General features: G+C 46.9%; 2 protein-coding genes across 3 annotated transcripts in view; both read left to right on the plus strand.

The window, feature by feature from the left end:
- The first annotated feature begins 850 nt into the window (after positions 1–850).
- On the plus strand, positions 851–6,868 carry depdc4 (DEP domain containing 4). The gene is made up of 9 exons (XM_035766221.2): positions 851–979; positions 1,467–1,887; positions 1,996–2,144; positions 2,359–2,572; positions 3,251–3,489; positions 3,640–3,782; positions 3,956–4,081; positions 4,605–4,683; positions 4,977–6,868. Exons 1-9 carry the CDS (start codon positions 904–906, stop codon positions 5,174–5,176), a joined length of 1,647 nt encoding a protein of 548 aa, XP_035622114.1. The 5' UTR covers positions 851–903; the 3' UTR covers positions 5,177–6,868.
- A 159-nt stretch (positions 6,869–7,027) lies between these two features.
- The window catches only part of LOC118383872 (SCY1-like protein 2), a 65,412-nt gene continuing 57,803 nt past the window's right edge, over positions 7,028–14,636 (plus strand). For both annotated transcript variants that reach the window (XM_052492545.1, XM_052492546.1), the window contains exon 1: positions 7,028–7,178. The gene's annotated coding sequence lies outside the window, so the exon portion shown is untranslated. The remainder of the gene's footprint in view (positions 7,179–14,636) is intronic.

A 14,636-nucleotide genomic window follows, 5' to 3' on the forward strand; every position in this document is an offset into this window, starting at 1 on the left:
ATAATTGTTTGTGTTTCTGCCGGTCAGAGGGAGCGGGCGCTTCACGCCACACTCATTGGGAAGGTAGCTGTGACTTGTTTTGCTCTCAAGAAAAGGGCACCATTGAAAGGAGTGACTACTGGGGTAGCGGTAAATGTGAAAGTGGACCAGCTGAAGGGAAAGATTCCCAGAGTTTGTGATGCTTGTCGTTTGGTGCGATGTAAACAGTGTGGTGTGAATGTAAAAATAGAAGTCATGGTCTGTTCTTTTGAGTTTTGATGTTAAGTATTTGCCTGACAAAGTGATGTTAGGAAATGTCAGTTATCCTGTACGAGCCTTTGTGCAGAATCCATTACGTTGTTACAGGTGTCAAGCTTATGAGCATCTGACAGCAGTGTGTAGGTGTGAGAAGTATGCAGAAGGACATAAAACAAAGGAATGAGTTGTATTGGGGAAAGAAGTGGTATGTGTTAATTGTATGGGTGCCTATGGGGCTGGGGATCAGAAGTGTCTGGTGAGAGGCAGGTTGAGGAAGATCCTGAGATCCTGAGAAGATTTGCTTTTTAGCGCTCATCAATGGACTGCAGAGATGGAACTTACGTTACAGGAAATAGAAGTTGTGGTGGCAGCTGCAGAGAAGTATTTAGGTGTACGAGATTTGACGTCAGAGTTAGGGTGTGTTGAGTGGTGGTGTCCAAACCTCCCAGGCCATTGGCCTGAGGTTGGACCAGATAGGTTTGAATAGGGTGGTGGGTTTTTAATGTGTAGGGTTAGATGGCAGGGCATTTTTTAAAATGTATTTTCCACTCAAAGTATAAGGGATTTATACCCTAGTCTAGTTGGTGGCGGTAATGCAACATTTATTGGATGCCAGCCGCCGTTAAACCTCAACAAAGAAGAAGCTACGTCACATCCTTTTTCACCATGGCGGGTGATTTAACTCCGAGGTTTAGACGATTGAACAGTCAAACACGGAGCCTTCGTGAAAATGTTCAACCAGGTGAGAAATTAACATGAAAATACTGAGGTTATAAACCGTAACAAGCTTTCAACTTTTTGTTTTCATATCCAAAAATACAGCCAGCGTACAAAGCTGTGTTAGCTCATCTTGCTAGCCTAGCTAGTTAACGTCGTTAGTTAAACTGCTAACTAGGCCATTATAAACACATTACATTCTAATTTAGCTAGCTACATGTCATGTTTTTATGGCCACACCCCTTATCTTTGACTCTGAGTAAACTTAAGTTAAACGACCATACGAGAGGTGTGTTATTAATATTGAAGTGAAGGGTAGCTAACGTTAACTAACTAGATCCAGCAATGTGACGATATCCCACAAAAATCAACAACCCCCACAAAAAATCCGAACTGACAATCTGCTGTCTTGGCAGATTAGAACTCTGTCGTGGTGTTTTTATTTTGCATGCAGCCGCCATACTGTTGATGAAATATGACTGAGTCTACTACCTGAATGTGTCATCACATAGGATTCTCTGGGCCCTTCCACGCTACACAGCTGTGGCACAACATCATCCAGGCGCTGCATACACAGGTGGAGGTGCGACGGCGGCGGCGCCACCTGTATGTACACCCTGACTGCTTCACAGGCTCTGACGCAGTAGACACTGTGCTCAGCTACTTGATGCAGAACGTCTTCTTCTGTGCCAGTGAGGTGTCACGTCTTAAGGCCGCCAGGCTCTGCCAGGCGCTCATGGAAGCCAAGGTGTTTGAGGCGGTGGGGACCAAGCTGTTCCGCCGGGACAAGGAGGCCACTTTCGAGGACACGGGCTGCAGCCTCTACCGTTTCCAGGACTGCAGCTCGCTGCCTGGCTCAGCCATTAAGGCTGGAAAGAGTGGGGACACTGAGAACATGGCCCCTGAGGACTTAGTGAGGAAGAAAGGCTCTAGGTTTGTCTGAGTCACAAAAATGCACACACACGTTCTTATTCTTTTGGTTTCTCTCTCACACGCGGTTTTACTATACCTCACTACATCATCACTGCTCTCTCTCTGCAGACTGAGTGAGCTGAGGACCATCTCCAATCCCCTGGCGCTGGGCCCCTCAGACCGGAGGGTAGAGAGGCTGCTGAAGATCATCAACCTGCAGCCCTCCCTCCCTAAAGCCATTACCAAAGCCCCCACCACCATCTTCCTTTCAAAGACAGGTGAGATGACAAAGCCTGGCTGTCTCCACCTGGCCATGTTGGAAATGACTATATTGGAAAAGTGAATGTACTTTTGTTTTCTTCCTGTTTCTTTTCCATTTCCCTCCATTCCTCTTTCCTCCTCCCTTTCTGTCTCATCCTCCATTTGTCTCACTTATTTTTTTCTTTCCCACTCTTGCTTGTCATTCTACCCCCCTCTCTCCCTTCTCCTCAGTGGTGGAGGAGGTGTGGAAGCAGCAGACGTTGCTTCAGCTGCTGCAGACGGTGGAGCTACCCGTGCTGGACTGTATCCTGGCGACTCCGACCCGGGGGGCCCAGCCCCACCCCCAGGCTGCCGCCCTGCAGCTGCTGCAGAGCCACCACCAGGACCTGGTCATCTCCAACACCTGCCTGGACCGTGAGCTGCCCCAGACCCTCAACCTTCCCGAGTTAGTACCTAACCAGCCGCCATATGATTTAATGGAATAGATACTAGGAATTGTAAGCATTATTTTGTTGGTCAAAACCAGGGATTGGACCCGGTTTATGGAACAGAACACTGAAAAAGTCATTTTAGGAATGGAAATTGAACTGGGAATGAAAGTGATCTTGTGTTCTGGAACAGAAACATTATTTTCAAATCTTTAGAATGGGTTAATAATGTTATTTTTGTTCCAAAAATATTCTTAATATCTAGAATATAATTTGTTGTAAAGTTATAATGCTATTAATAGCCTAAACACATCCCAGTTCATGTCTTGATGTTCAGCGCTTCAACCCAAGCTTGTCTCTCTTTCTGCCCCCGCCGGTAATAGTGCAGGTGTGAGATGCGACTGAAATATCTGACCAATCAACATGTAAACAACTAGCTTACGCTTCCATAGCAAGCTTCTCTATCAATGCTAATGTGTTGAGTAAATTAATGAGCTATTTTGTAAAAAAAAACCTGTTGATTTCACTGAATGAAAAGGAACAATCTGAACCGGTTCCAAACTTTTTCTGGTTGGAAAACTGGAACGGAATGAAAAAAAGATAGGAATATTTATTTTGGTTCCAAATTATATTTAAGCTCTTTTGACATTAAAAGAAGGCCCTGAAGTTGGCTTCCTCTCCCTGTGACACTGTAGGCTGGACGCATGGCTGGTGGCAGCTGCTGACTGCCTGGAGCTCTTCCCTGACCAGCTGATCGTGTTGGCGGGGGAGCACCTCCTCCAGCAGGGCAGTACCACAGAGGGGGCAGAGAGGCTGGCCGGCCAGAAGAAACTGCTGTTTGACACCATGGCCAAACACTACGGAAGCCAGGAGAGGTCCCCGCTGCTCACCGGACGCTACCTGGACATCCACACGGCCATACTGGACCTGCTGGGTGAGACTGGCTGGTTGAGGAATTATGGTGGGGGGTTGTGTGATATAGTGTTTTCATCATGTTAGACCCCTGTGTCTGTACATGTCTCTTTGACATACACTCCCACCCACTCTCTCCCTATTATTCCTCTTCCTGTGTGTGTATTCTCAGACTGTGGGAAGGTGGATGATGCTGTCAGGGCCTATCAGCTGTGTCTGCATCTGTTGGAGCCTGCTGGGAGAGATGAGCTGAGGAGACTCCTGGCCTTCATGGCCACAGCAGCCCATCCGGATGCATGCCGTCTGCACAAACAGGTAATCCCACTCCAAAACCATTGTTTCTCAAATAATGGGTCAGGGCCCAATGATAAATACTATATACATCAGTGGTGGGCCAATCATACCCTGCGATCGCGGCTGGGTTTTTGCTTCAGCCAAAGTGGTAACACTGGTGGTCCACTGTGTGACGGACCACTCAATATGTCCAGACAGACAACAGGGCCCTGATCAGCAGGACATTTCTGAAGGCCATCTTGCAGAATAAAGAGCTATCTCGTACCCAGAGTGAGAGGCTGCTGCTGTTTCTGATGGACAACCACACTCAGCTCTTTAAGGTAGGCACCTGAAATTCCTGATCCTCTTCCCTGGCCCTCTTCTGACAGACCCTCGCCCGCAGTCCTCCATTCCAAAAACGGAAATAGTAGCTAGAGAGGGAGGCTTTTAAAATCAGGATTTGGACATCTTGCCCTTTTAAAGTCAGGCATCTGAAGACTTAATTCTGTACCCTATTCTTAAGAGTGTAATCTGTACTACAACGGTAGGGAGGAGGTACTGAAACGGTAGGGAGGAGGTACTGAAACGGTAGGGAGGAGGTACTGAAACGGTAGGGAGGAGGTACTGAAACGGTAGGGAGGAGGTACTGAAACGGTAGGGAGGAGGTACTGAAACGGTAGGGAGGAGGTACTGAAACGGTAGGGAGGAGGTACTGAAACGGTAGGGAGGAGGTACTGAAACGGTAGTTTCAATTTGTTTGCCGTATTTCTGACATTGCCTGGAACATTAAGTGCAGCATGTATATAATTTGTTTGTGAATGAAGTAACCTTTTATCAACCCTTCTCTATCCATAATGGAAATAGACCCCCACATCGCTGATTGATGCTGTGAGGAGAACACTGCAAATCCTGCAGCAAGGAAGAGATCCGAACAACATTGCGAGTGAGTTCAATCCAACTTGAGTACATTCAGGCCCACTTGATACATAATTTTAGGACTTGGTGATCTGCAGTATATGCCCTTTTGTGGTAATGCTATTATAACAGTACTACATAAAATAGTGAGTCGTCCCTAATCTTCAGTAATGAATAAACCACCATCAGTGTGGTGTTCACTAGGCACGAAATGAAAGAACCGACAAACTACCAATGAGAAGTGAATTTCTGTTTTCTGTGATTTGTTCCCTAATAAACACACCCCTGTATTGACACCCTTCTCTTCATCCTATGTTGCAGTGTTTACGTTCTGCCAGCAGGTGTCGCTGCAGCAGTATGAGGATCAGTGCGAGGCGGCCACCCTGGAGAGCCTGAAGCAGCTGATCAGGGACATCAGCCTGAGCAAGGCCCTGTCTGTCAAGGAGAGGAGGAGGCTGGTCAAGGAGTTCCAGAAGCACCATCCCATAGTCTTCCTCCAGCACTTCTCCTCCACTTTCTAGGGGGGGGTTGGATTAGTTATAAGAAATTCCAGGTATAAGTTTTCAACTTATCAATCAGAGGGTAAGGTCATTCCAGGGCTATGTTCAGTTGCTAAATGTTCTTGAACATTACAGATTGAAGTGAGCCCATGTGATTCCTTATTCTACATGTCAGAGGCATGTTTGATCTACATAGCGTATTTATATCTGAACGTTCAATCCTGCTGAACGTGCCCCTGGTCTACACAAGGGCATACTACATAGGGTGTGGGTCTAAGGGTTGATTTTGGAATTGGGCAGTAGGGATCCTTTTCTGCTTTTTAAGCGCGTTTGTTCTTTGTTATGCCAACATTTTCCACAGTGCTGGCAGTAGTTTTCAGGAATGCATTTGCACTAGTTTGTTGGCCATAGTATGTTCTCATCAACACTAGATGCTAGTGGTATATTAGTAGCAATTGTTGTGTTCTAACAAGGAGAGATGCACTTACCCAGGTGCCTCAAGGGTTTATTTCTGGTGAATGAGAGCATTCTCTGCTTTCCTTAGCTGATGCCTGTCAGGAAAACCTTTGATTTTGTTGAAACCTACACAGTGGGAAATGTGTGTAATGTTGGTGAAACATTTATCTAAAACTAACAGGCATAGGATCTAACTGAATTTATTCAGGGCTGGTTTTGGTATCAAGTATCTAGTTTTCTCAGGTAGATTTTAATTTCGGTACTGTAAATAGAAGTTTAGGCTGGATATTAAGCTTGAACAGGAATCTCTTTTGACGATTAAGCATTACACTTTATTTCTATACCTTAAATGAAATGTAACACAATTATTGTGTTGACAGTCTTAACAAATGATGTATTGTTTTGGATTTCGTTGACTGCATCTTATAACTGGTAAAGGGAATAATGCTGGTAAATGTAGCATCTTATAACTGGTAAGGGAATAATGCTGGTAATGTAGCATCTTATAACTGGTAAGGGAATAATGCTGGTAAATGTAGCACTTTTATATCTGTACAATTCTGTTGGGGACAAACTGAATTATTTGAAATTGTATTAATTTAGTTAATTATGGAACTGTTTCCCACTGCTGTCAAGAACATGTTTCATATCTGTTATTCACATCGTTGACACTAACTATTCTATTGGATTGTAATAGGCTTTGATTGCATTGGTTTGAAAGTTTAATCATAAGGTGGAATGTTTCAAATGCAGCCAAAAGTTTTTACTTTTGTAGTTTGTTGGTGTCTTACAAATGAATGCTTTGTCTCAAATAAGTGCCATGTTTTTAGCATAACTTGAAGGAGTGCATTAACTTATTGAAATGAGTGTAAATCATACAATCCAGGGGTGTATTCATTAGTTGCACACCCGAGCAAAAAAGTTGTGCAACAAAAATAAGTTTCTGTTGGACAAATTCAAATGGGTCCCTGTTTGTTTCAGTTTTTTTCTGTGTGGTTCCTAGTGAATACACCCCGGGTTAAGTTGTTGCATCATTGGTACAAAGTTTTAAATTCTAGAGCATTTTCTGTACTGCTGCTGTATGTTGCTGCCTAGTTTTGAGCTTTACATATTTTAGTCAGCAGAATATTACACATGATCCGTAATGTTGCCGATTCAGGTTTTGAAGTTAATGCGTTGAATTGTTTTGAAATGCACTTTGCTGAAAAACGATTAAATACAGTACAATAAGACTTTCATTAAACATCATTGGAAGTTCCAGTTCTCATTTGAGCAACCATTGGACATAGATATGCATGAAATATTCAAACACTATACAGAAGGGCGTAATCACTTGTCTGGTATAATCATGAGAAAAGTGCTCCCAAATAAACAGAAAGGGCACTTATCTGATAGAGTAGCCGGATGTGACGTTTACAGTAAGTGGCAAGCTAGCTTAGCAAAGAAGTCAACCAGAAATTTGGGCTGGAAGGGATGGAGGCTGTGTACCACAGCCATCACTGACAGCTGTTTTCCAATTTAAACTACTTGGAATCATAAAACCACTGACATTCCCTTCGTGACACAGGTAAGCATGATATAGTTTGATTCAGACCCAGAAACGCAGCACGGCATTTCAACAAACGTCAAAAGTGACGTCTCTCTTTAACTAGCTTTCTACCTAGCCTACTGCTATGCGATAGCTAACTAGCTATCTATGCATGCCAGGTTATGCGGCTAGCTAACTGGGTAGCCACATTAACAAAAACCGGTTAAACAAACAGGACAGGTATTGGTTTCGCCACTACGCTAGCTAGCAGGAAGCTAATCGTAACTAGTTACATGGTGTAGCAAGCTCTAACCCTGTCACACAACCGCGTTCCTTCCGCAATTGCTGAACTGCCCGTCGGCAGACGCACTGGTATGGATAGCCTATCATAGAAGCCAGCTAACGTTAACTAACTGTTGTGTTTGTTCAGCTTTCCTACCTGAGTCATGTGATCTGGCTACTTAGTCAGCTACACAGACGGTGAGGTGACGAGGGGAAAGTCTCTGTGATTGGCACATTAGTGCCAACAACAAGTAGCTACATTGATTCCACTTTTATGATCATAAGGTCCATATTGAAGTGGAGTGTTAAATGTAGCCTAACTTATACAATATCCAGAGAGAGAGATACTTTGGATATCATATTCCCACATTGCATTGCATTTTGCTTAGGATATACAGTAGCTAGGTCTCCAAGCTTGCAGATGTATTTTGGACTAATTCATACATTCATTTAGCTCTATTTCAATATCTGTCATCACTATTGAGAGCCTCACATTAAGGTGAGATTCTGGAAATTGAAATACTCTTTATTGAAATGACACGACTGCATTCAGGAATAATATTGTGTAAATCTTTTCACACCAGACAGACTTCGATACCTTCTAGGCAAGCTCACTGTTGATTCAGGATTACATTTACATTACATTTAAGTCATTTAGCAAACGCTCTTATCCAGAGCGACTTACAAATTGGTGCATTCACCTTATGACATCCAGTGGAACAGCCACTTTACAATAGTGCATCTAAATCTTTTAAGGGGGGTGAGAAGGATTACTTTATCCTATCCTAGGTATTCCTTAAAGAGGTGGGGTTTCAGGTGTCTCCGGAAGGTGGTGATTGACTCCGCTGTCCTGGCGTCGTGAGGGAGTGTGTTCCACCATTGGGGAGCCAGAGCAGCGAACAGTTTTGACTGGGCTGAGCGGGAACTGTACTTCCTCAGTGGTAGGGAGGCGAGCAGGCCAGAGGTGGATGAACGCAGTGCCCTTGTTTGGGTGTAGGGCCTGATCAGAGCCTGGAGGTACTGAGGTGCCGTTCCCCTCACAGCTCCGTAGGCAAGCACCATGGTCTTGTAGCGGATGCGAGCTTCAACTGGAAGCCAGTGGAGAGAGCGGAGGAGCGGGGTGACGTGAGAGAACTTGGGAAGGTTGAACACCAGACGGGCTGCGGCGTTCTGGATGAGTTGTAGGGGTTTAATGGCACAGGCAGGGAGCCCAGCCAACAGCGAGTTGCAGTAATCCAGACGGGAGATGACAAGTGCCTGGATTAGGACCTGCGCCGCTTCCTGTGTGAGGCAGGGTCGTACTCTGCGGATGTTGTAGAGCATGAACCTACAGGAACGGGCCACCGCCTTGATGTTAGTTGAGAACGACAGGGTGTTGTCCAGGATCACGCCAAGGTTCTTAGCGCTCTGGGAGGAGGACACAATGGAGTTGTCAACCGTGATGGCGAGATCATGGAATGGGCAGTCCTTCCCGGGAGGAAGAGCAGCTCCGTCTTGCCGAGGTTCAGCTTGAGGTGGTGATCCGTCATCCACACTGATATGTCTGCCAGACATGCAGAGATGCGATTCGCCACCTGGTCATCAGAAGGGGGAAAGGAGAAGATTAATTGTGTGTCGTCTGCATAGCAATGATAGGAGAGACCATGTGAGGTTATGACAGAGCCAAGTGACTTGGTGTATAGCGAGAATAGGAGAGGGCCTAGAACAGAGCCCTGGGGGACACCAGTGGTGAGAGCGCGTGGTGAGGAGACAGATTCTCGCCACGCCACCTGGTAGGAGCGACCTGTCAGGTAGGACGCAATCCAAGCGTGGGCCGCGCCTGAGATGCCCAACTCGGAGAGGGTGGAGAGGAGGATCTGATGGTTCACAGTATCGAAGGCAGCCGATAGGTCTAGAAGAATGAGAGCAGAGGAGAGAGAGTTAGCTTTAGCAGTGCGGAGCGCCTCCGTGATACAGAGAAGAGCAGTCTCAGTTGAATGACTAGTCTTGAAACCTGACTGATTTGGATCAAGAAGGTCATTCTGAGAGAGATAGCGGGAGAGCTGGCCAAGGACGGCACGTTCAAGAGTTTTGGAGAGAAAAGAAAGAAGGGATACTGGTCTGTAATTGTTGACATCGGAGGGATCGAGTGTAGGTTTTTTCAGAAGGGGTGCAACTCTCGCTCTCTTGAAGACGGAAGGGACGTAGCCAGCGGTCAGGGATGAGTTGATGAGCGAGGTGAGGTAAGGGAGAAGGTCTCCGGAAATGGTCTGGAGAAGAGAGGAGGGGATAGGGTCGAGCGGGCAGGTTGTTGGGCGGCCGGCCGTCACAAGACGCGAGATTTCATCTGGAGAGAGAGGGGAGAAAGAGGTCAGAGCACAGGGTAGGGCAGTGTGAGCAGAACCAGCGGTGTCGTTTGACTTAGCAAACGAGGATCGGATGTGGTCGACCTTCTTTTCAAAATGGTTGACGAAGTCATCTGCAGAGAGGAGGAGGGGGAGGGGAGGAGGATTCAGGAGGGAGGAGAAGGTGGCAAAGAGCTTCCTAGGGTTAGAGGCAGATGCTTGGAATTTAGAGTGGTAGAAAGTGGCTTTAGCAGCAGAGACAGAGAAGGAAAATGTAGAGAGGAGGGAGCGAGAAAGGATGCCAGGTCCGCAGGGAGGCGAGTTTTCCTCCATTTCCGCTCGGCTGCCCGGAGCCCTGTTCTGTGAGCTCGCAATGAGTCGTCGAGCCACGGAGCGGGAGGGAGGACCGAGCCGGCCTGGAAGATAGGGGACATAGAGAGTCAAAGGATGCAGAAAGGGAGGAGAGGAGGGTTGAGGAGGCAGAATCAGGAGATAGGTTGGAGAAGGTTTGAGCAGAGGGAAGAGATGATAGGATGGAAGAGGAGAGAGTAGCGGGGGAGAGAGAGCGAAGGTTGGGACGGCGCGATACCATCCGAGTAGGGGCAGTGTGGGAAGTGTTGGATGAGAGCGAGAGGGAAAAGGATACAAGGTAGTGGTCGGAGACTTGGAGGGAGTTGCAATGAGGTTAGTGGAAGAACAGCATCTAGTAAAGATGAGGTCGAGCGTATTGCCTGCCTTGTGAGTAGGGGGAAGGTGAGAGGGTGAGGTCAAAAGAGGAAAGGAGTGGAAAGAAGGAGGCAGAGAGGAATGAGTCAAAGGTAGACGTGGGGAGGTTAAAGTCGCCCAGAACTGTGAGAGGTGAGCCGTCCTCAGGAAAGGAGCTTATCAAGACATCAAGCTCATTGATGAACTCTCCGAGGGGACCTGGAGGGCGATAAATGATAAGGATGTTAAGCTTGAAAGGGCTGGTAACTGTGACAGCATGAAATTCAAAGGAGGCGATAGACAGATGGGTAAGGGGAGAAAGAGAGAATGACCACTTGGGAGAGATGAGGATCCCGGTGCCACCACCCCGCTGACCAGAAGCTCTCGGGGTGTGCGAGAACACGTGGGCGGACGAAGAGAGAGCAGTAGGAGTAGCAGTGTTATCTGTGGTGATCCATGTTTCCGTCAGTGCCAAGAAGTCGAGGGACTGGAGGGAGGCATAGGCTGAGATGAACTCTGCCTTGTTGGCCGCAGATCGGCAGTTCCAGAGGCTACCGGAGACCTGGAACTCCACGTGGGTCGTGCGCGCTGGGACCACCAGATTAGGGTGTCTCTGCTGTAACCAAGAAGCTTGATCTTGACATCTAGCCACTTAGATAGCAAGTTAGAAAACAAAATGCATTTGCTGGAGCCCTGAGTTGGATATAATTTATTTGATACGTCTTACATTTCATACTACTCCTTCTCTGTTCCGCGGGTGATGTGGAGGTAAACCCAGGCCCTGCATGCCCCCAGGTACCCTCATTTGTTGACTTCTGTGATCGAAAAAGTCTTGGTTTTATGCATGTCAACATCAGAAGCCTCCTCCCTAAGTTTGTTTTACTCACTGCTTTAGCACACTCTGCTAACCCTGATGTCCTTGCCGTGTCTGAATCCTGGCTCAGGAAGGCCACCAAAAATTCAGAGATTTCCATACCCAACTATAACATCTTCCGTCAAGATAGAACTGCCAAAGGGGCGGAGTCGCAGTCTACTGCAGAGATAGCCTGCAAAGTAATGTCATACTTTCCAGGTCCATACCCAAACAGTTTGAACTACTAATTTTGAAAATTACTCTCTCCAGAAACAAGTCTATCACTGTTGCCGCCTGCTACCGACCCCGTCAGCTCCCAGCTGCGCCCTGGACACCATTTGTGAATTGATCGCCCCCATCTAGCTTCAGAGTTTGTTCTGTTAGGTGACCTAAACTGGGATATGCTTAACACCCCGGCAGTCCTACAATCTAAGCTAGATGCCCTCAATCTCACTCAAATCATCAAGGAACCCACCAGGTACAACCCTAACTCTGTAAACAAGGGCACCCTCATAGACGTCATCCTGACCAACTGGCCCTCCAAATATACCTCCGCTGTCTTCAACCAGGATCTCAGCGATCACTGCCTCATCGCCTGTATCCGCCACGGAGCCGCAGTCAAACGACCACCCCTCATCACTGTCAAACGCTCCTAAAACACTTCTGTGAGCAGGCCTTTCTAATCGACCTGGCCCGTGTATCCTGGAAGGACATTGACCTCATCCCGTCAGTTGAGGATGCCTGGTCATTCTTTAAAAGTAACTTCCTCACCATTTTAGATAAGCATGCTCCGTTCAAAAATGCAGAACCAAGAACAGATACAGCCCTTGGTTCACTCCAGACCTGACTGCCCTCGACCAGCACAAAAACATCCTGTGGCGGACTGCAATAGCATCGAATAGCCCCGTGATATGCAACTGTTCAGGAAGTCAGGAACCAATACACGCAGTCAGTCAGGAAAGCTAAGGCCAGCTTCTTCAGGCAGAAGTTTGCATCCTGTAGCTCCAACTCCAAAAAGTTCTGGGACACTGTGAAGTCCATGGAGAACAAGAGCACCTCCTCCCAGCTGCCCACTGCACTGAGGCTAGGAAACACGGTCTCCACCGATAAATCCATGATTATCGAAAACTTCAATAAGCACTTCTCAACGGCTGGCCATGCCTTCCGCCTGGCTACTCCAACCTCGGCCAACAGCTCCGCCCCCCCGTAGTTCCTCACCCAAGCCTCTCCAGGTTCTCCTTTACCCAAATCCAGATAGCAGATGTTCTGAAAGAGCTGCAAAACCTGGACCCGTACAAATCAGCTGGGCTTGACAATCTGGACCCGCTATTTCTGAAACTATCTGCCGCCATTGTCGCAACCCCTATTACCAGCCTGTTCAACCTCTCTTTCATATCGTCTGAGATCCCCAAGGATTGAAAGCTGCCGCAGTCATCCCCCTCTTCAAAGGGGGAGACACCCTGGACCCAAACTGCTATAGACCTATATCCATCCTGCCCTGCCTATCTAAGGTCTTGAAAGCCAAGTCAACAAACAGGTCACTGACCATCTCGAATCCCACCGTACCTTCTCCGCTGTGCAATCTGGTTTCCGAGCCGGTCACGGGTGCACCTCAGCCACACTCAAGGTACTAAATGATATCATAACCGCCATCGATAAAAGACAGTACTGTGCAGCCGTCTTCATCGACCTCGCCAAGGCTTTCGACTCTGTCAATCACCAAATTCTTATCGGCAGACTCAACAGCCTCGGTTTTTCGGATGACTGCCTTGCCTGGTTCACCAATTACTTTGCAGACAGAGTTCAGTGTGTCAAATCAGAGGGCATGCTGTCCGGTCCTCTGGCAGTCTCTATGGGGGTGCCACAGGGTTCAATTCTCGGGCCGACTCTTTTCTCTGTATATATCAATGATGTTGCTCTTGCTGCGGGCGATTCCCTGATCCACCTCTACGCAGACGACACCATTCTATATACTTTCGGCCCGTCATTGGACACTGTGCTATCCAACCTCCAAACGAGCTTCAATGCCATACAGCACTCCTTCCGTGGCCTCCAACTGCTCTTAAACGCGAGTAAAACCAAATGCATGCTTTTCAACCGATCGCTGCCTGCACCCGCATGCCCGACTAGCATCACCACCCTGGATGGTTCCAACCTTGAATATGTGGACATCTATAAGTACCTAGGTGTCTGGCTAGACTGCAAACTCTCCTTCCAGACTCATCAAACATCTCCAATCAAAAATCAAATCCAGAGTCGGCTTTCTATTCCGCAACAAAGCCTCCTTCACTCACGCTGCCAAGCTTACCTAGTAAAACTGACTATCCTACCGATCCTCGACTTCGGCGATGTCATCTACAAAATGGCTTCCAACACTCTACTCAGCAAACTGGATGCAGTCTATCACAGTGCCATCCGTTTTGTCACTAAAGCACCTTATACCACCCACCACTGCGACTTGTATGCTCTAGTCGGCTGGCCCTCACTACATATTCGTCGCCAGACCCACTGGCTCCAGGTCATCTACAAGTCCATGCTAGGTAAAGCTCCGCCTTATCTCAGTTCACTGGTCACGATGGCAACACCCATCCGTAGCACGCGCTCCAGCAGGTGTATCTCACTGATCATCCCTAAAGCCAACACCTCATTTGGCCGCCTTTCGTTCCAGTACTCTGCTGCCTGTGACTGGAACAATTGCAAAAAAATCGCTGAAGTTGGAGACTTTTATCTCCCTCTCCAACTTCAAACATCAGCTATCCGAGCAGCTAACCGATCGCTGCAGCTGTACATAGTCTATAGGTAAATAGCTCACCCTTTTTCACCTACCTCATTCCCATACTGTTTTTATACTGTTTTTATTTATTTACTTTTCTGCTCTTTTGCACACCAATATCTCTACCTGTACATGCCCATCTGATCATTTATCACTCCAGTGTTAATCTGCAAAATTGTATTATTCGCCTACCTCCTCATGCCTTTTGCACACATTGTATATAGACTGCCCATTTTTTTCTACTGTGTTATTGACTTGCTAATTGTTTACTCCATGTGTAACTCTGTGTTGTCTGTTCACACTGCTATGCTTTATCTTGGCCAGGTCGCAGTTGCAAATGAGAACTTGTTCTCAACTAGCCTACCTGGTTAAATAAAGGTGAAATAAAAATAAATAAAAAAATATTTAACTTTAACTTTAACTTCTAGTTAGTTATAAGCAGTGGCGTAGCCCTAGTCCACACATTTAGTTTGGGACAGAATTTTCAGTTCATTCTTATGGCAACCGCTGTGTGAATCATTGCTTTTTTTTCTAGTGTGTGTTCAACATTTTTTTGGCCA

Source organism: Oncorhynchus keta, chromosome 33, assembly GCF_023373465.1.
Source record: "Oncorhynchus keta strain PuntledgeMale-10-30-2019 chromosome 33, Oket_V2, whole genome shotgun sequence".
NCBI classification, from domain to species: Eukaryota; Metazoa; Chordata; class Actinopteri; order Salmoniformes; family Salmonidae; genus Oncorhynchus; species Oncorhynchus keta.

What these genes read in the sequence shown, in the direction of transcription:
- depdc4 (XM_035766221.2), top strand. Translation starts at nt 904, where the DNA reads ATGGCGGGTGATTTAACTCCGAGGTTTAGACGATTGAACAGTCAAACA. An exon ending in ACCACACTCAGCTCTTTAAG is followed by an intron (nt 4,082 to 4,604) that starts GTAGGCACCTGA and finishes TAATGGAAATAG; the next exon opens with ACCCCCACATCGCTGATTGA. An exon ending in AGATCCGAACAACATTGCGA is followed by an intron (nt 4,684 to 4,976) that starts GTGAGTTCAATC and finishes CCTATGTTGCAG; the next exon opens with TGTTTACGTTCTGCCAGCAG.